The sequence below is a fragment of the Crotalus tigris genome, unplaced genomic scaffold, assembly GCF_016545835.1.
Source record: "Crotalus tigris isolate CLP2741 ecotype Arizona unplaced genomic scaffold, ASM1654583v1 scf7180000019553.37968852642:3898890, whole genome shotgun sequence".
NCBI lineage: Eukaryota > Metazoa > Chordata > Lepidosauria > Squamata > Viperidae > Crotalus > Crotalus tigris.
In genome coordinates this window covers 3,482,818-3,503,103 of record NW_024097591.1, presented here as the reverse complement: position 1 = coordinate 3,503,103, position 20,286 = coordinate 3,482,818, and the positions used below count along the sequence as shown (strand labels likewise).

Here is a 20,286-nt window from a genome sequence, read left to right as displayed (position 1 = left end):
GAAAGAGAGAGAAGCAGCGTGAACTGGATGTTCCTTTTGCATTTCCAAACGTTGAGATCATTGCAAAGCGTGGGAATGCCGAGCGGGGGGGGAGGGGGGGGAAGGAAGGAGCCCAGAGCATTATGGTTTGTTTGCAGTAGGGGCTGGGCACGAAGCCGAAGCCTCTTTCCCAACAGGCCCCACCCAGCCCTCCGTTCGAAACCAGACAGGCACATTCAGAGCTTGCTGGGCCTGTCAAACTGTTCGATCACGGGTAGAAGCATGTATGTATGTGTGTAAGTTTTTCTTTTTCTGGCCAGGTCCCCCCAGTTGCTGAAAGGCTTCTAGGCTTCCCCCAAAAGTCTCCCCTGAGTTCTGCTCCCAGAATTGTGTTTTCTCAGCCGGGCTCGGCAGGCCATCGGTGTTTTCAACACAAACCTGGTCTGTTTGCTTTGGAAAGTTTAATTGCTGTTTTCCTTCCTCCAGCTGCTTCTTGGGCTGGGCTGTTTACCTGGGCTCGTAAACGTTGGCGTTGCCTTTCCTTGTGGAGGGTCAGAGGTCAGAGGGGGCATTTGCAGGAAGGGGGGGACACACAGTCTGGCCGGAAGAGTTTGACACCCGCAGGGCCCCAGGCCCCTTCAAGGCTGCCGGGTTTAGGCTGACCTGCCTGCCTCCCTCTGCCCTCATGGGGGAGACCCACACAAGTAGAGGCCAGCCCTAAATTGCTCCTGGTTAGCATAACCCTTCCTTCATTCTGCGTGGCTGAGCTTGTCCACTTGCCTGGCTCTCCCCTCTGGGTGTGAGAGGCAGCAATGTATTAGTATGTTTTGGGGTGCTGGCTTGTGCCCCAGAGAGATCCGGGCAAGAGGGAGAGTTGGTGGACTATTTTTAGGTTACCCCACTGTCTTGGTTCAGGGGGGCTGCTCGGTTTCCAAATACAGAGAATGTTTGGGAGAGGACCTCCCCCAGTGGGTTAGCTGGAGCAAGAGATCGAAGCGTTGCGAGTCCCGGCTCTGTTGTGGATTTGGTCTCAGCCCGAGTTGAGCCCGTAAGGAAAATTTTTTTTATCTGTGTAGCAGCTCGTTTGGGAAGACTGGTAGAGCAGGGGTCTGCAACCTTGATCACTTTAAGACGTGTGGACTTCAGCTCCCAGAATTCCCCAGCCAGAGTTCACAGGTCTTAAAAGTGGCTAAGGTTGCTGGCTAGGGGATTCTGGGAGTTGAAGCCCACACGTCTTAAAGTGGCCATGGTTGGACACTCTTGATCTAAAATCTACTTCTTAATCCTTAATGGAAAGGATCCCTCCTCTCTTGGCTTTTAAACCTGGGCCTTTATCATGAGAGCCAATGGGGGAAGTTCCCTTCAGTGCTCTTTTTGTGAGATATGTGGGTCAGGAGCTCTTTCTGAAAATCATATTTTCCACCCCATGTGGGGGAGAGCTAATTTTCCATTCAGAGAAATAGGCCGCAAGTCTCAAAACTGTTTCCTCCTTCTCAAATACAAGGATGCTCTATCCACAAGGAAGGACCTTGCCTTTAGCTGGATCCCATCCCATCCCCTTGATCTCCCTGCCCTCAAGAGGACTAGAGACTTGGGGCCACCCCTTTCTGATGAAATTTTAAGATTCCCTGCTTAAAAGATAATTCGTGCGGTTTGACCTTTGGGGTTACGTCCTTAAAGCGTTGTTATGATGGTTACGTTTGGGTCAGTTGTGAGCTTTGCTTGGTGTGTCTGCGTGATTGACACCATGTAGGCACCAGGTCAACAATTCAGGCTGGGCCTTGGTATTGCTGACATCTGAAGACAAGATGTACTTTCCAGAAGCCTTCTACGTCAGCTGTGTTTTCTTCCTCTTTCTTAAGTCATCCTTCACAATAGATTTATTACACAATCTCCAGCGTGATTACGCAATGGGGATGTTTGGGTGTTTGGGCTGCCATTGGGGTTGAGGTTGGGTGGGCGGGCAGGTGGACTCTGAATAGAGACGGGTCTGTGTACTCAGGATTTCACTTTTGAATTTCATGTCACTTTGTTTTTTTCCCCACCAGTGAAAGTGGCTTTAATGTGGGGAGGGTATCCTTGGTCACTTATATGCCACCACTTTCAAAGACTCCAACTGATTTACAAGAGAAACACACGTACATCTGTGAGAAATAATCCTCCATCTGCAGAATCCAGCCCCTTCTTAGTCATTAAAGGCTGGGGGTCTCCAGGAAAATAGACAGGGAGGGGACCCCCTCACGCAGATGAGGCCAGCCCGTGAGGTCCTGTCTTTCGGGGCAAAAATTAGCCTGCTTCTGCTCGATGGGGAGAATTGTTTGGGTCAGGCCTTTTTAGTTTTCCTGCTGACATTCTTCCCAAACATTTAAAAAGACGTTTTCCCATAACGTCATGCTAAGAATGGAGAGGGGGAAAAAACCTTAAGCAGCTTTTTTAAAAACATCCTCTGGTTTTTGTGGGGTTTTTTGGGTTTTTTTTTTTTTAAACTTATTACTGAGGTTTGAAATGTGCAAACCTCATCCCTGGTTCCTAAGGCACAGCTCATTGGAAAGAGTGATTTCATTCAGTTATCCTTGGCTCCGGGCCCTCCAGTCAGCATGCCAAACCCAGGCCAGCCCTTTGGCTGCAGAAAAACATCTCTGCGGGTTGGTCTAGACAACCCCAAACTGCTTAATCTGGGAACATTCAGGGTTTTGCCCCGCTGACGTCATGGGAGACGTGGTCTTCTTTGCGGGCTCGGCCTGGGTTCCTGCGAAGAAGTCAGCTGGGCTGCTGAGGTTTTTTTGCAGGAGAAAAACGAAAATATGCTGTGTGGGGATTGCACAGACTTTTGAAATCTTGTCATTTGCTGCGTGACATCCTGTTATGCTCAAGAAAGACGCTGAGCTTTTCGTTTCAAAGAAAGCAGGACCCCCCCCTTTTTTTTTTTTGCTGAATTCTGCTCATGGGGAGGCTGGGTGCCTTGCCTTAGAAAGCAGCCCAGGTTTTTATTTGTTTCTATCCTGCCTTTATTGTTTTTGTAAATAACTCAAGGCAGCGAACATATCCAACCCACCTTCCTCTTCCTATTTGCCTTACCACAACAGCCCTGGGAGGTTGGCCAGACCAAGGGGGGGGGAATTGGCTCAAAGTCATCCAGCAGGCTTTCATGCCTCAAGCAGAACTACAACACCCATCGGGGCGCTTTGGGGGGGGCATAATGGAGGCAGCAGGTGTTGCCAGCCAGCATTAACCTCAGCTTCACTGCCAGAGATCCAAAAGTGGCCTGGGGGCGGGTGGGAACAGATGGACGGGGGGGGGGCAGACCTCTGCCTTGCAGGAGGAGAAAACCCCCAAGAGCATCTAGTCCAAGCTTAGCCACTTTTAAGGCGTGTGGACTTCAATTCCCAGAATTCACTATGCACGGCTAGCTGGGGAATTCTGGGAGTTGAAAGTCCACAGGTCTTAAAAGTGGCCAAGCTTGGTTTCCCCCCCCCCCATCTAGTCCGTAGCTGGGTGAGACGGGAGGGGCTCCAGGCAGCCGAGGCCGACCCCCTGGCCTAGGAGGGGAGTCGGGGTCAACCCAGGACTCCGCCGGCGCCCGCGGGTTCCGCTTTGCAACTCCGGGCTCCAGACCTCTGCGTGCCCTCCCTCCCTCCCGGAAATTTCCCCCATCCGCTTTTGCTTTCCCGCCGGGCGCTCCCACACCTCTCTCCCCCCCCCCCTTTCCCAAAGCAGAAATGCGCCCGTCCATCCTGGGTGGGAAGATGAAAGAGGGCGAAAAAAAACACCACCAAATTCCAGCCGTAGCCCGGCTCTGATTGGCTGCGCGCAGAACCTCCCACTCCCGGAGTCCCCGCCCCCTTCTGCCCTGTACCGCGCCAATCGCCTCTCGCGGGCCCCGCCCCTTCCCTCTTTCCCCCTCCCTCGCCGCCGTCACTCCGTGACGTCACACGCGGGCGGCATATATACCGGGCGCGCGCCACTCCCCTTAGACGCGCGAGGCTGGCCGCCATGTTCAACAAGAAGACGATGGTCCTCTACTGCGGGGGATCCCCCGGCTTGGCGCCCGCCGCCCCGCAATCCCCAGGCGCAGGAGGAGGAGGAGGCAGCGGCGAGGGCGGACTGGCCCTCCTGCCCGTCTTGCCCGCCGGCGGTCGGGCAGGCCTGGCCGGGGGGCTGTGCTGGCCCCCGGCCGGCTGCGCTGAGGGGCCTCGAGGTCTGATTGGCGCCGGGCCCCTGTCGCTGATTGGGCCCCCGGACGCGGCTGCGCGCGCGCTGATTGGCCAGGCGGCGACCCCCGAAGAAGAGCTGGACGGCTGCGAGCCGGAGCCGGAGAACGAAGCGGAGGCGGCCGCCGCCCCCTCGCCGCCCGGGGCGGACCCGCTGCGCCAGGTGACGCTGGAGCTGGTGGCCTCGTACCTGCGGGAGGCGGCCGACCAGGAGCCCGCCAAGCAGGGCTGCGGCGGCGGCGGGAAGTTCCTGCAGGGCCTGCTGGGCCGCTTCGGGCCCTGCCCGCCCGGCCAGGCGGAGACGGCGGCGCGGGCGCTGGAGACGCTGCGGAGGGTCTGCGACGACATCATGGAGAAGCACCAGCTGGCCTTCCAAGGTGGGCGGCGAATCCCGCCGTTCGGGTGCTGCGCTGCTGCTCCTGATGGGGCTTGGAGTCCCCAGAGGGGAGGGGGGTGCAAATATTGAGAAGCTGCAATGCAAACGGAAGGTTCCTCTTATTAGCCTCCCCCTCCCTCCCTCCCTCCCGAAAAAGCCTGGGATTGCAAGGGTGCAAAGGTTGAATTGCGATGCAAACAGAGGGCTAGTCTAGTTAGCCCCCCTCCGGAAAGGGCAGCAAGCAGGGAGGCTTGATGGGATGCAAGGAAGGGATCTAAAATAGACCTCGTTATATTCAGGGGTTATCTCCCCTCCCCATTTGCCTCCTGCTGGGGATGTGTGTGTGTGAGTTGGGGAGGAAGGGGCTCTTGGTCCCGATTGGCTGTACAGCAGCTGCATCTCGGGAGCCCACCCTGGTGGCTGGGAGTCTGTGTGTGGCCAGGGCTGCTGCAGGCCAGCCTGGCTTCTCTCTTTCCTTCTCTGCCCCCCTCCCTCTCCTCTGTTTTTGCTACAAGCAGTCATTGTGAAAGTGTCAGGCTGCAGCAGAAAGGAAGCTGCACTTTGTATTGTGGGGGAGGGGGGCAACCTTGCAGGCAGGCAGAAAAGAAAAAAAAATCTCATTATAGATTAGCTTTATCAGTGGCTTGTATCCTGCTGGGCCCAGCAAATGAAAAATAGCTCATTGTAAACAGGGTGATGTTAAAAAAAAAAAAAAAAAAACCAGAAGCTTCTCTAGCCAGGGTTTTTAACTTCCTTTGCTGTAGAACAAGTCGGTTGTGCTTTGCCTTTGGAGTGATTTTAGCAAAGCATTTGAAGTTTGTCAGCTTTTAAGTTTTCTTGATAAATGGGGGATGGTTGCTGATGAGTTTCTGGGATGATGTACTAGTGGAAGGACATCCTCTGCCTGTTCTGTGTCACAGTCCTCACTTCAAAGCATGATAGCCAAGGCGTTCCTTCATCTGTGATTCCTAAAGGAGTCTGATTTGGTTGATTCTTTCAATTCCCTGGTAACAGATTTCATCAGCACCTGTTTACTGGGAGGCTTAAAGCCTTCCGAATAATCCAATTATACTGTAGGGACTCTTTCTAACTTCCTGAAGCTTTGAAATCAACTGGTGAATCCAGTTCTGCCTTTGCATCTTACGTGGCATCATTTAGCAATCTGAACTGAGAGTTGCATCCGGCTTTACTTGGGAAATCACTGGGCTGAGAGTTATATATTGTACATAAAATATGCTGTTTCCTTTCTGGTTGCTATTTGGATGAACTTTAGCAGCACTGCCCATGTTTCTGAGGGTTTGTTTTTTTTTTCCCCCTGGAGCAGGGAAATGGCCAGACAAAACCAAAGATTGTTGCCAATATTTTTATTCCTCTTTAACATTCTGTGGTGCTTTGCTTAAAGTCCTTCCTTCCCTTCTTCATTCAGGAATGCTAAGGAAAGTGCAGATCAACAAAGCAGATGACTTGAAACTTATGTCGGAAGTTGCAACACAAGTTTTCAACGATGGCATAACAAACTGGGGGCGAATTGTGACTCTCATTTCTTTTGGTGCCTTTGTTGCCAAACACTTGAAGAGCATAAATCAGGAAAGCGGCATCAACACTTTAGCAGAGATTATCACAGAGGTTCTGGTGACAGAGAAGAGAGAGTGGCTGCTGCATCATAACGCCTGGGTAAGTGACGTTCCTGGCCTTTGGGGTGATTCAGCTGCTCTTGAGGCTAGTTGTCCAGACACAAGAATACTGCTTAAACCCCTGGATGATGGTGTCTCCCTCATGTTAAATCAAGATCAAAACATGAGCTGGTATTCCTTGATATGTAGGCAGAGATTGCATGACTCTAGAGGGGGTGGGCTTCTCCTTTTTTATGACAGACTTAAGTTCTCCTCTGCAGGTGTTTGAGATACAGGCCATATTGTGTAGGCCCAGTTTCTGGAATGTGCTGCTTTCTCCACGCGAAATGTGCTTTGCTTGCTTTCTGTGAATTCTCTAAAGCTGCCAGGTGCTGCTGCTACTGGTGTCAAAGCCATTAACGGTGCCGTTCTTTCTTTTAGGAGGGCTTTGTTAAATTCTTCCATGTAGAGGACCTGGAAGGCAGCATCAGAAACATTCTGGTGGCTTTTGCAAGCGTGGCTGGTCTAGGAGCGAGCTTGGCTTACTTGATCCGGTGAGCCAAAAAAGTGGGGCTCTCCCAAGTGGAGCTTAGCTTGGACTCCTCCGTTCCTGCTGTGAATACAAAACTGAGCTGTTCTCCTCTTGCAACCGAGCGGGAAGCAGGACGGCTGGAATTCACCAGGAAGGGAGGACTGCTGTGAACTGTCCAGGATAGAAGGTAAGCCAGCAAAGGACATCTTACAAACAGAAGTCGGTTTTCCAAGGGAAGAAGCGTGCACTCTGGTTCACTCACACGAAGCAAAGAGGACTGAAAACCTGTGCAGGATGTGTGCTTGGACTGGCGGGCTTGGGAGAAAGACCGCTGGATGCACTGAGCAGTGATTGCGCAGGGCGACAATTGTGCCTCCTCCCATCTTTTGGAGATAGCGCTGGTGCAGAGGTTTGGGTCCAGTGTCACCCTCAAGACTTCCAGGTGATCTCTGGGATATGCCTTGAACTTTTGGTGGAAGACGGCAAAAGTATTTGTTTTGCCCCATCACTAAGAGAAAAGGCCCGGCGTCCTTCAGGCTCTCATCAACCCATCGTATTCAAAAGGACTGCCTGTATTATTATTTTTTCATCTTTCCTTCCATTGCCTTCCCTTTGAAAGCGTTACACTGCCAATAAGCCCCCCTGGATCGCACCAAGCTGCTCCCTGCTCAGGGAGCTCAGTCTGCACCACGATAAACATCATTTGGAACTGATGTCAGTCCCTGTTTGAAACCTGCAGGATATGTGTGCACTCTTGAAGACATCTTTGAGAAAAGGTTGCAAAGAGTTTTTTTTTATTTTTTTGCTTTTTTAAAAACATGATTCAGTTTGGATTTGGTGACTCTTGATTCATTTCCCCCATCTACGTATGCAAGGCATTTCAGAAAAACCTTTCTATCCAAGTCAACAAGGTTATCCATGGGACTGTAGTGACCACCTAAAATAGAGTGTTTTGAAAACCCCTCTTTTGGCAAGGAAAAGGATTCCTGGGAGAGGCGGTCTTCAATCGCCCTGCTTTTATTTTTGATTTTCGAATGGAGTTAAAGGATGCTTTTAAAAAAAAAAAAAAAAGCTAAACTTGCACATGAATGTCACTTATCCTGAAAGAAAGCAAAATAACTTGTGTGAATTAGCAGTGTGGGATATAACGTGGTACACACACACACACACACACACTAATGTGAGCAGCCTCCTGGGCGCCCTCCAGAGGTTTTCAGCCTGGAGGGTGCCTGATGGCCTTTTCTAAACCCTTGAGGATGAAACAGTTCATAAGCTGAATTTCCTTGATTTTTTTTTCTTTTTATTCAGGAGAATGGCTTCAGTTAATAGGAGCAGGAGTTTTAATTTGCAATCTAGATTGCTTTTAGCTTTCCCTGTGCAGCAGTCTAGAACAGGAGTATCCAGCCATGGCCCCCTTAAGAACCGTGGACTTCAACTCCCAGAATTGTCCAGCCAGCACAGCTGGCTGGGGAATTCTGGGAGTTGAAGTCCACAAGTCTTACAGTGGCCAAAGTTGGACACCCCTGTTCTAGACCAAATAAGGGCAGAGGTTAAAAAAAAAAAAAAAAAAAAACTTGGCGTGGTGCTGGCAGACCTGCTTGTTTACATAAACTGTCTAATAAAACCCATTCACTGATTCTTGCAACGTGAGGTCCTTCTGTTAATACAGAAACCTGAAATGTTTGTTTTCATCTTGTGACTGAATGATTGTCCCCTGTTCGTTATTTTTTCTCTCTCCTTTAACGTAGCCAGGCGATTCCTTGGTAGATGAGGCTTGGAAGCCTGGCCTTGCTTTTGTCTTTTTAGTGGGGAAATGTAGAGGCCAGGCCAGAGACCACAATCTTCCTTCTTAAGGGGTAGAACTAGCCAGCTTCAGGAATTGGGACTAAGCCTTGTTTCTTCCTTCAGGGGGCTCTGAATCCTGGGCTGGGTCCCAGGGCTGTCTGATCTGGGACTTGCACACCTCATGGTTTCCGAATTTCTGTTCTGTGGGCACTGAGGTGGTGAAAGAGAGATTACAGTGAGGTGCAAGGACATTAACTATTTTATGCAGGAAAGGCGGCTTAGGAAGTAAAACTGAGAGAAGGCTAGGCAAGTATTTTCATAGGGGCTAATAGAATTAACCTATTGTATTGCCTTGTGTGGGTTTTTTTGGCAGAGTATGCAAAACGTTTCCTTAGAAATATGCAAAATGGCACTTCCCCAAAGTTCTGTTTATAAACACCAATGCACTGTACGCGTGTCAGCCGTGGTTCCCCATTTTCATCCGAGCAGCAAACAGACTCCCAAGTGAGGCCTGTCCTTGTTCCTCTGTCCCCTTGGAATAGAACTTGACTCAAACTCCCAGTGGCTGTGAATCTCTTTCCTGAGCACATCCAGAAGAAACGCTGGCATTTTATATTTCAGTAGGGCCCTGATCCTGGATCCCTTCTGACTTCCTGGCAGATCAGAAGGACCAGTCACAAACCATGTGAGATCTGTTTTCATCCTACATCCTCTTGGCTGCTAGACTGCTGGGCTAACTCCTCTTTTTCTGGTAGGAAGAAAGGGAACAGATGTTTACTCTGAAGACCTTGACTTTAATAAAAGCCCACGCTTGCCAGCAACACAGGAGGCCTTACTCATTCCTACCCTGCCCACACTCCTCCCAAGCAGAATCACTGTTTTGCAATCTAGCAATGAAGTGTTTAATATATGTGCTTGAATGTCCACCCTAATTAAATTAATTTAACCCTTAACTGTTCAAGTTGTCGGTAATGTTACACTTCGGGCCAGCCCCCCCCCCCCGACTTCTTAAAATGTCCTGCTTTGATGAAGCAGAGGAATGTATTTGTCTGAATATTGCAAACTGTTCTTTTGGGAATTAACCACAAAAAGTTCGTGTATCGGCAGATTTTTAATCCAATGAGGGTTCTTTGAACTTTTTTTTTTCCCCTGGAGCTTTTACCGTTCCTTGGTGTAACTGACAGACTTGTGCTTTTTCCTCTGATCTGATATTTATAAATTTCTCAGTTTTGCAATAAGCAGATGGGTGTGTTGGAAATCACTGTTGGGTGTGATGCTGTGACTTTTTTCTAGCAAAGGTCATACTTTTTTAAAGGAGAAAACACCTTTGCCGAATGCCAGTCAGTGGGGCTTCATTCTTGGTTCACCTTTTAGAGAAAATAAAGGTTACTTTTGCTACAGCTCAGAAAAAGATTTGACTGGAGCGACAGTGGGCGGTGTTCACCCTCATGAATAGAAGGAAACCATATTAAGGAACTGCAGCAACAATTGCAAGATAACCATTTCCCCTTTCTGCTTGCTATTCATGTGCTCACACACCCAATTCACGGTAGGAAGAGTCAGCTGAAGGTGTAAATGAAAAGGAAAAAAAAAACCCACACTCAGTGGCAGTCAGCCAAACCAAACGGAAGAACTGATGTCCGATTTTAGGGCTTGGGAAAAAAAAAAAGTTGAACTTCAGAAAGAACAAACCATTCAAGAGTAGCTGAAATGCAGTAAAGCCAAACCCCTTTCTTGGACGTTCTAGTGAGGCTAAAGCTTAAATCATTGGGTCACACAATGCCAAGGAACCTCTGGAGAAGAAGATCCCCCGTTTCTTGGACAAATTGATTTGTCGAAAGGACTCTGTTAGGCCCCAGAGAGTCTGAACAACAACTTTTTCTATTTCATAAACAGGTCCCTGGGATTCTGAATGGAGCTTTGCTATTAAAAGTACCCGCCTTTCTTAATCTCTGAAAGCGAAGTGTAATTCAGCATTGTTGTTTATTTCACAGCTCTCCTCTGGATTTTCTAGCCCAGATCAAAAATAGAAATAGGGTGGAGCCGAGGGTTGTTTTCCCCGATTAATTCCCATCCCTTTTATTGGGGAAAACATGACGGGGAGGCTGGCCCCTCTGGTGAGAACATCCATGGGAACAATGTGGGTGGCCTCTTCCATTTCACTGGCTCTTGTCCCAAAACTTCCAGCAACATCCTCATTGGAGTTGTTCTAGAAAGAGGCGATAATGATAATAAACTTAGAAAATCTTGTTGTTTTTTTTAATGAAACGTTTTTTTTAATGAAACGCTGCAAAACTCAACTTCCTTGCTCCCCTGTGGCTTTTAACGGCTCCTGTGATTCTTTGGATCTAAAACTGAGCAGATGGCTGACCCAGCCCTTTCCCAAACTCAGCCTGTGCTTTCCCACCATTTCCTCTTCTTTGCCTCTCTGATCCAAGGTTCAAGACAATTCATAAAAGATCCCTATCTTTGTCATGGCGACTTAGGCCAGCTGCTTTTCACTTTCCATTCCTAAAAGGGGAATAATAAAAATTTAAAAAAAAACAAAGCTGGGCAAATGTTTGAGGCCATTCCTGCCTGGTGAAGTCATCTCTGGTGGCTTTTCCTGTAATAAGAGGCCTTGCAAGTAAATAAATGAAAGGGAAGCTTTATATCCCAGGGAAGGGAAGGGAAATTGGGGGGGGGGAGGGCTCAGCTAGTCCTCCAGGACAGCTGCCTCAAGAGAGGGGAACTTCCTTGCTGGACTCAGTTCCCCCTTTAGCTTTAGTCTGGGTTGGTATTTCCCCCTGGGATTCCTTGACCCCCCCCCCCATCCTGAAACTTTAATTCAGCATTTGCTTTGTCTCACGGATTGCTGAGAGGCGTGCTTTTATTTTAAAAAGCCTCCCTGCTCAGCCGGTCTGCTGCCTTTGTGATAGCAGAAGTTGAAAGCAGAAATGGGACCGGAGGGGGGGGGGGAAACTGGCTGTTAGGGGAACTGACCTTTGAGATCTAGCAGACTCCATTGTAAAATAATGGAAGTTTTCTGTTCAAGCTTCCTCTGAAAGAGCCATTCAGAACGAGCTGCTCGGATTGGGGGGGGGAGTTCCTTTGCCACTTCCCCTTTTGCGCTTCTCTTTTAAAAGATGCGATAGCCTTTTTTTTCCATCCTACAACCTGCTTCCTCGGCTTCACAAATGCCAATCACGCAACACACAAATCCTCACTGACCAGCCACAAGGGCTGGTGCCTTCCCCTGATACCACAAAGAGCACGCCGGCTGAAGCACCCCGAAGGTTCAGAAGGGCCAGGCCCCCAAAAGATACCCTCCCGTGGTTTTGTAGTTTTTCTGATCTTCGAGTGTCTCTTTTGGGCTGGTGCTGCCCTTCATCTTGTGGGGTAAAGAAAATAGTGAGGTTTTTCTACTTCTATTTGACTCCTGACTGAAAGTTGCCAGCATCCAGGTGTTTTATAGGGCAAATGCTTTGGGGGGGGGCTGATACCCTTCCAAGAAGTGTTTAGCGAGCTCCCCCTGCGGCTTTTAAGCCTTTTTCCAAATAGCGAAGAGGTGCGTCCTCAGAAATAGGAATTATTAATTGCGTAACCATCACATCTTTAAAAGGAAAAAAACGCACCCCAGAAAGACTGACTGAACCTTTGAAGGTTTTCAAAAGGGTCTCTGGGCAGACAGCATTCTGCAGCCATGAACTCATTCTTGAACCCTGTCTAGGTCTCAAAAAAGTTTGAGGTGGGAGGGTGGGGGTGGTCCAAGGTCTGCCTTTCTGTGTATCATTAACAGACGGACCTGGGAAATGAATCTTGGCTGTTTTCTTGAAGTTGTGTTGTGGGTCACTGCCTTTTCCAGTGCCTGGGCCTTTCATCAGCCCCTTGCTTCGATATTCTGACAGTCTCCTTTGTTTTTCAGTCTCTTCTTCCTTGGAAATTCGCACATCTGTTTTAAGAAGTTGCTTATATTTTTTCCTTCCTTGGACAGACCTGGATCTCCTTTCTTGTCGCCAGATTCTCTAGCCAAGAGATCACACACAGCTTGCAAAAGAGTGCAGGATAAGTATTCAGGGAGAAATGATGGATCCAATTAAGGAAGTGACAGAGCTTAAACCATATCTAAGCCATAATTGGCTGGGTGTACATCGCACATTAAGCCATAAAAAGCAGCCTTATCAGCCACAGTGTGGAATTCTGTGACCTTGCCCTGTGGTTCCTTCCACAGACACCCCCCCCCATATAATGTAATAAACACGTTAAACTTTTACAGCTGTGCACCAGCCCAGGTGCAAAGTGCCACAGGGTGAGCCCAGTCCGTTGCCTTTCTCATAAGATCTGACCATATCTGAACTTCTCTGGGAACCGAAACTCTGTCCTTTCTTGATCCCTCCCAGACATAGCTTGAAAAAATGCCAAAGTTTGGGTTGGTTCTCTTCTGGGGGGGGGGGGGAATAAAACTTTATGATGTTTGTTACTTTAGCATTTCTTCCCACGCAGAAAAGTTTTTCTTCCTTAAAGCAAACTGACGCTTCCCAATCTGAAACCGGACTGAAGAATGTGCAACTATTCAGGGTTAAAGTCCTTGCTGAACAGGCAATCTTTTGTCTGTGTGTTTTCTTCTATTTTGCTTTAACGTCTTTTTCTTCTTCTTCTTTTAAATTGGAGACGGGAAAATGCAGTTCAGGCATAATGCTGACAGGGTTATCTAACATGTCCATAAATCACTCAAGCAAAGGCAATTAAATTTCCTTGTGTATTTCCCTTCAGTGGGAAAAATCTGGAAAAAGCCCGTGAAGCTCTTGCAGGAGGTAGGCTTTTCTCCGCAAAAATGAAAACGTTGCATTCAGAAGAAGAAGAAAAATGGCAAATTTTGGACCAAATTTCTGCCATTCGGCCTGTTCGGAGGGGATATTGATCTGAATTCTAAGCAATGTAGTCCCAACAGACCTGGATTTTGAGACAAACATCTCTGTAGAATAAAACATTGAGGGATCAGGTTGGGACTGGTGTGTGTTGACAGTTTAAAAAAACCCTCATCATTCCACATTTGTGCATTAAATCCCTTTTAATTCACCGAAGGTTGGTTGTGTCGGGCAGAGTTCCACTTTAGACCTCTGTAGAGAAAGCCTGAGAAACGTAAGGAGAAATTTAGCTGGGCATGACTAGTTAAATACTAGGATCAATGACTGGTAGTTGTGATGTTTTAATCATCTCCAAGTTGATATCTAACCCCTGGAAAAATTCCTTAACAAAGAATCTCACCTCTGCCCATCCTTTTCATGTCTCCCACCCAGCGGGAGTTTGCAAAATAATAATTACGATGGTGATGTGGAAGGCAGATAGTAATTTACAAAAACCCACAAGTATGCTGGGGATTGCACAGAATACATCAACCTGACAGAGAAGCAACCTTTCTACACACTGGTTGTCGGGATCCAGCTCGTGTGGTTGAACTGAGAGATACAAAAAAAAAAAAAGAGCTTGCCATGCGTACTCCCAGGAGTTTAATAGAACGTCGCTCCTTCCCAAATTGGACTGTCCGTTTCGGAGAATGAATCTCCAGAGTGCCAAGTCTGGGCATTTCCTCGAATTTATAGGAGTTAGAAGAACATCTTTTTTCTCAGAAGTGTTTAGGTGTCTGGAAAGACAACAACATTTCATTTCGGGGAACTGTCTCAAGGAAGCTTATCAGGCAGGCCCAGGAGATCACTACTAGGAAGAGCGGAGCTGTGGAAAGAGGACCCAGCCAGATTGGGGCCACCGTGACGCTGCAGGAAGCCGCCAAGTGGCTCAAGATGGCATCGTTGCCATCACTCCTTGCCCCTTGCCCGCGTGGGCTGAGGCCAAAAGGAGCAGAACGCTCCAGAGTGCATTCGTTCTTGTTAACCCAGAACGTCAAAGAGGGTGCGGTGGCAGATCGCACCCGGATGGCCTCTGAGTCAGAAGGGGTGCAAAGTCTCTGGCCTCCATCACGCAGTGGGAAAAACTGAGTTTCTCACACTTATTTTGTTCTAGACTGAAATGATGCGCTCTCTTATTTCCTGTGACTCAGGAAATGCAAAAGTTCCCACCTTGGCAGCGCTTCCTGCCGCGCGAGTAGGTGGAGGGCTGCCTCGGTTTCGTGTGGGTTTCTTCTCTTTTGCTCCTTCATGGCGAAGAGGACATGTTGGCGAGGGGAGCAAACAGGTGACTTTTCGAGAGCCGAGTTTATTTCTCGGAAAGGCGAGATGCTGAAAACCACAGGTTTCAGTTGTGGGTCCGAGGGAGCCAAGTGTGCTTTTGTGCTTCCCTGCCATCTGTTCCCCCAACAGGCCCTTCCTCTGCCCACAGCTGGCTGCGTCTCGGGCAGCTGGTCCTTCTGTTTTGGCACCCGGGCAGCCTCCGTCCGTTGGGTGCTTCCTCCTCGACAGAAAAAAAACAAACAAAAAACATCTCTGAAACATTATCGTTGGCTTGGACTTGTCCATGCAGAGAGCAAGTGTGTTTGTGTTTGCATATGTGGGTATTACTAATTGGCCAGTAATTCTGCAGGGCAGAAACCCTTGGTGCCTATAGAGTATAAACGCAGGCAGCACTCAAAAAGCGCGTTACTAACTTAACCACTGCAGCGATTCCCTTAAGTGGCAAGGAAAGTCATAAAACGGAGCAAAACTCATTTAAGGAACATTTCAGTCAGCAACAGAAACTTTGGGCTCAGTTGTGGTTGTGTGTCGAAGACTTCCTGTAGTATACAAATCAAAATACGAGCCAAAATGGGGAGAAGAGCCCTTGAAAGCGATAATGTGATTAAAAGCTTTCCTGAACAAAATTGTCTCCCCACACTTGCGCAGTCCACCTGCCCCTCTGGATCTTTTCAAATGCGCTGGCTTCTTTCCAGCCATAGCTACCATCGTACAACCGGGAGATTGTAGAGTTGCAAGGCTCATCTTACAAGTGGCCAAGTCTGAAAAACAACGGCTCTTTGGGCCAACTTTCTGCTCCCTTCTGTGGCAGACGGTAAAAATTCAAGGCAAAAAGGTGCCATCAAACTGAACAGCTGTGCAGGACAGAAGCGGTTTGCGCTGGCTTCTTTTGAGTCTACCAGCTGTGAATGGAACTGGAATACAGCTGTTGAGCGTTGTGTGTGCGAATCCAGCGCTGGGCTGCCACAAAAGCCTTGCTCTGCTAGACTGGTTGCAACCAGCGAGCTTGACCAGGGTTCTTGGCACAGGCTGGTTGCCTGCCTGTGGAGGTGTAACACCTGCCCACCCAGCCTGTTTAGGCGTAAAATGCTCCACCCGCCTCGTAAGGAATATCCCCCTCCTCTGCACGCTGACAGAGGGATGCCCCCCTCCCACTTATGACAACGTGAGAGCTGGAATGCAACCTTTGGGCCTTCTCCCAAGTGGCCTGCCTACGTGAGCTGGGAGATTAATTCAGGGTGGGGGTCAGATGGGTTTCTGTGAGAGTTGCTTTTCCCTCCCCCCAGCCCAGGACCCTGATTTTCCCTGGGGAGGGGGATTTATTTGCTCTCTGGGAGGACCCTCCTCTTCAAATGTGTTTGCTCTCCGCCTGGCTTCCTCTTCTCTAAACTCTGCAAAGTTTACCAAGCAGTAATGCCGCTAGTCTCTGTGTACTTTACTTCCTGTTTCCCCAGAAAAGAAACTTAAAGTAAGACGAGCCCTTCTCCGCCATGGAGGCCTGGGTGATTTGAGACCCACAGTCCAGACTGGCTTATTTTGAAATAGACTTATTCTGTGTTGGACTGCCGATGCTGGGGGCTTCTCATTGGGCGGGTTTGTAATTTGCAGGTACTACCCCAAAATAACTTCATTTTAGACTGGTATTTTAGACCCTCTGATGTGCTCTGTTTTGATGGGAGTTTCTGTGGTCAGCAAAGTCAGGTGGAAATTGCAATAGCCATTCTCAGCCCAAACTTCTCAGTCCTGGCCCCCTTTTTTTTTCTGCAACTTTTTTTGCCTCTTTCAGTTTCTTCCTTAAATCTCTGACTGCTTTCCCCTGCCCTCCCTAATTCCCAAGGCTCGTGGGGGAGTTAAAGTCTCATGCTTAAGCTAGTGCAAACATCACCTGCTCTTTGGGCAAATGATTCATTGCCCTGCAGAACGAGCAGCTTCCTCCACGCACAAATATTTGGGGTTGCTGTTGGCAATGGGAGGGAAACTCCTTCCTTCCTTTTCAAAAGCACCAGAGGATCTTGGGATTCCTGTTTGTGGCCATCACCGAAATGTGGTTGTTGAATAAGAAACAAAACAAGTCTGGATTTAGACCAGGGACAGTCCTTGCCGGACAGTCCTTGTGCTTGCAAAGCAGTGACTCAGTCGCACCTGGGTATACCTGCCATCCTCATCCTCCGTGTGTGTTTGTGTGTGTGTCTTCTGCAACTCTCATCCCCAGCATGCTCAGCCAAGGTACAAGGGAGCCGGCAAAGAGGACGGATGGGGCAGTCTGTCTTCAAAGGTGGATGGTTTGTTCTTGAAGGTCCAGAACAAATTGGGGCAATAAATTGGAGGTTGCCACCAAAACCAATTTTTTAAACTACCATGGGTCTTCCTTGCTGCAACTATTCAGTTGCTCATTGTATCCAGAGCTGTGTTCCCTCCCTCCCTCCCTCTCAGTGGTGTGCAAGGAACCCAGGCAATGATGGCTCATTCTGCAAACCCTGGTTAAAGCCAGGATTTGGTGCCTAAACCCACAAACCAGATTCCTGTTTGCATGTGCAGCCGAGGGCTGCAAAGAAGCTCCTCGGAAGGGTTTGCCCAGAATGAAAATCGGTTGCCTAAATCTGCCTCTTACACAATCAAATTGCCCATGAAGAGCCTGCCTTGGCTGACTCCCCTTTTTGGAGCAGTCTTTCCCGTCCTTTTCCTGGTTTCAAGGTGTGCTTCTGTGCAGGATCCATCCCAGAGGAGATGCTTTCCAAGGCTGCCCCTGATCCAGCGTTGGGTTCCCGTCTCCCCCACACTGAACCGTCGCACACAACTTCAGATGATGCTGGGTGGCGAGGCGGAGGAAGTCGCTGTGGGCGAGATGTGGGTTTTCCGCGAAATGCTTTTGCTGCATCCGGCCCTGTTGCTGGGCAGAAAAAGCCAGGCAGCCCGGCCCTCTCAGCCAAGGCGCACCTTCCCCTTCGGAGGATTTTTCCGCAGGAGAAGATTTTGGGACTTGCAGTGACTCATGAGCATGAGGACTAGGAGACTCAGCTGGCCTTGCAGAAATCCTGACCCGTCTCCCTTGTGTTTTGGCCTTGCCTTACTATTATGCCACTGGCACCGTTCCTGCATTTCTAACAGACTTTTAAATCTGCAACAATTAAGCTTTTGGGACGCTAACAGGAAACCCAAGGGTCCATTGTCCCGTGGTGAAGGCAGATTTCTTCCGTCCCTCCTTCCCTCCCCTCCCCCTCTATTCCTTCCTTCCTTCCTTCCTTCCTGGTTGTGGCAGGTTGTGTTCTGCATGAGCCCTTTCACAAGTGCTTACTCCTCCTGGTGACTCTCACTCAGTTCTGCTTGGTTTGGCTTTCAGACTTATTTCAGCCGCATGGCTTACCAAAGGGGTTACCATGTTGGTTTAAGCGGATTTTACCCCCCTTTCCAAGCTATGAGGGGTGCCTGGCCGGGACCAAGAAACGGGAAGGCCACTTCCTTTGCATCCTGCTTGCATGTTTTTCCCCCATGGGGGAAAGAGGATAAGGGCCCACTGTTCTCTGAGCCTGGCTGCCACAGTGTCCTCTCTGTGGGACTTCCCTTCTTGGCTTTAATTTGAATCTGAGCAAAGATAGGTAGTTTATAACTTCCAGCCAGGAAGCGAAGTGGGGACAAATACATAAAATCTGGGGTTTTTTTTGCAACCGGCCATCCTCATTCAAGAGTCAGCATTTGTCCAAAAGCTGGTTTCCCCTCTGGAGCCTTGGAGATGTACTAAATGAATCCCTTTAGGACTTAGCTAAATCAGGTTTTGGCACCTTGATTCTGGTTAGTGCCTCGATGCAGACTGCCCCACCAATGCGCCTGGTGGAGCTCATTCCTGGCATTTTTCCCCCACTGGGTTGTTAGCAAGAAGACTAAAAAAAGCCTCATTGTTCTTGCAAACCTTGGGTGATTCACACCCGTTGCTTAGTCAGGCCTCAGTTATCTTGCTGACTGTTAAGGGGTGGGGGGAGAAGATAGCTCTGCGTTTCTTAATCCTTGTACCTCCAGACCCCAGACCACCTTAACCAGTTTTCTTTTCCCCAGCAGTTTCAGCAAACAAACCCTTGTCTCCCCCCTTTTTTCTTTGAGCTTTGAGAGAGGGAATAACTCAAACATTCCTAGCATAGCAACCCTGAACCGTTGCGGTAATATTTACCTTTAGCAAATTGCTCTGGGCCCCAAGCAGAAATTCTTGCTTTTTTGCTGTCTAGCAAGAAGGACAAGTAAGAGGATTAAAGGCCTGGAGACTAAAACGTGAAGAACGGTTGTAGGATTTGGGAATGGGCAGTCTAGAGAAAAGAAGGACTGGGGGGGGGGACATGATAGCAATCTTCCAGTATTTGAGGGGCTGCCACAGAGAAGAGGAGGGGGTCAACCTGTACCCCAAAGCACCGGAAGGCAGGACAAGAAGCAACGAATGGAAAGTAATCAAGGAGAGAAGCAACTTGGAATTAAGGAAAAACTTCCTAACAGTGAGAACAATTAACCAGTGGAACAACTTGCCACCAGAAGTTGCGGATGCTCCAACACTGGAAGCTTTTAAGAAGAGACTGGACAACCATTTGTCTGGAATGGTATAGGGTTTCCTGCCTGAGCAGGGGGTTGGACTAGATGACCTCCAAGGTCCCTTCCAGCTCTTTTCTGATTTGCTTGAAAAAAGTTCTCAAGTTGAGTTTTGTACACTTAGTCTGTTTGTTCCCACTCATCCCTGTGTGGGAATGTGGGTTGCCTGGCTTAGGATCAGGAGCGGGGGGGGGGGAATCCAGTATTGACAGTTGTTCTTTGTCCCTTCCCATTTGGTCCAAAGCAAAGTGAAATCGTTTGAAACGGTCGTGTTTTCCAGTGTTTTCCGTTTGTTTCCAAGGTGGAGCCTTTGCACAACGCACAGAGATACAGCCGGCCTTGGCTTAAGGGCAGCTAAGGCAATGAAGGGGGATTTTAATTTTTTTATTACGTTTTATAATGAAAGGGAAGGCCGACCTCTGGTTCAGGGAAACAAACAGATAACGACGGGGAAAGGACTTTTGATCAATTATATCCTTGCACTTTGTGGTTAGAAGGTACAAGCTGGGTCCGATGGACAAAATCTTCTTTTGATCAGCGAATCAGCTCTGCAGCCTCCGGGACAGGCGAGCGTGCTAATCTCCACAAGCGTCTTTTCTGCATGTTGGAACTTGCCCCTGTCCAACCCCGACTCCGGGTTCAGGTATCAGCCAAGCAGGAATCCAATCCCAGAGGCTTGTTTACCTTCAATCTGGCAGGATAACCAGCCCTGACTCAGGAGCCTGGAATGTCCCGCACATAATGTCCCAGCCGGGCTTGGAAGCCGCACCAGCCTGGCTGGATCTGGATGACTTCAGCAGTTCTCTGGGCTTCATTCCATTCTGTTATTCCCGGCAGCAGGAATGACACAGACTCAGGCGTTTTATTATCCCCAGGCCTGACTAAAGTCCCTTGTCCTCATTGGAGGCTTGGTTTCATCCTTGCCCAGCTGAGGTTTTCTTGTATAATCCATTGAGGATCAGAACTGAAGAAGCTTCTCAGAGGAGAAGCAAAACGTCTTCGGGGGGGGGGGGGAAACCCTTGAAAAGCACACCTTTGGGACAATCATGACCTG

At 48.9% G+C, this 20,286-nt stretch overlaps 1 protein-coding gene and 1 long non-coding RNA gene across 2 annotated transcripts; one reads left to right on the top strand and one right to left on the bottom strand.

The window, feature by feature from the left end:
• Positions 1–3,936: 3,936 nt before the first annotated feature.
• On the top strand, positions 3,937–7,766 carry MCL1 (MCL1 apoptosis regulator, BCL2 family member). The gene is made up of 3 exons (XM_039363218.1): positions 3,937–4,567; positions 5,993–6,240; positions 6,621–7,766. Exons 1-3 carry the CDS (start codon positions 3,973–3,975, stop codon positions 6,735–6,737), a joined length of 960 nt encoding a protein of 319 aa, XP_039219152.1. The 5' UTR covers positions 3,937–3,972; the 3' UTR covers positions 6,738–7,766.
• Positions 7,763–12,115, bottom strand: LOC120317001. The gene is made up of 2 exons (XR_005559111.1): positions 11,479–12,115; positions 7,763–10,705 (listed from the first exon to the last, which is right to left on the bottom strand). It is a non-coding gene; the product is annotated as an uncharacterized LOC120317001 (long non-coding RNA).
• Positions 12,116–20,286: the final 8,171 nt, after the last annotated feature.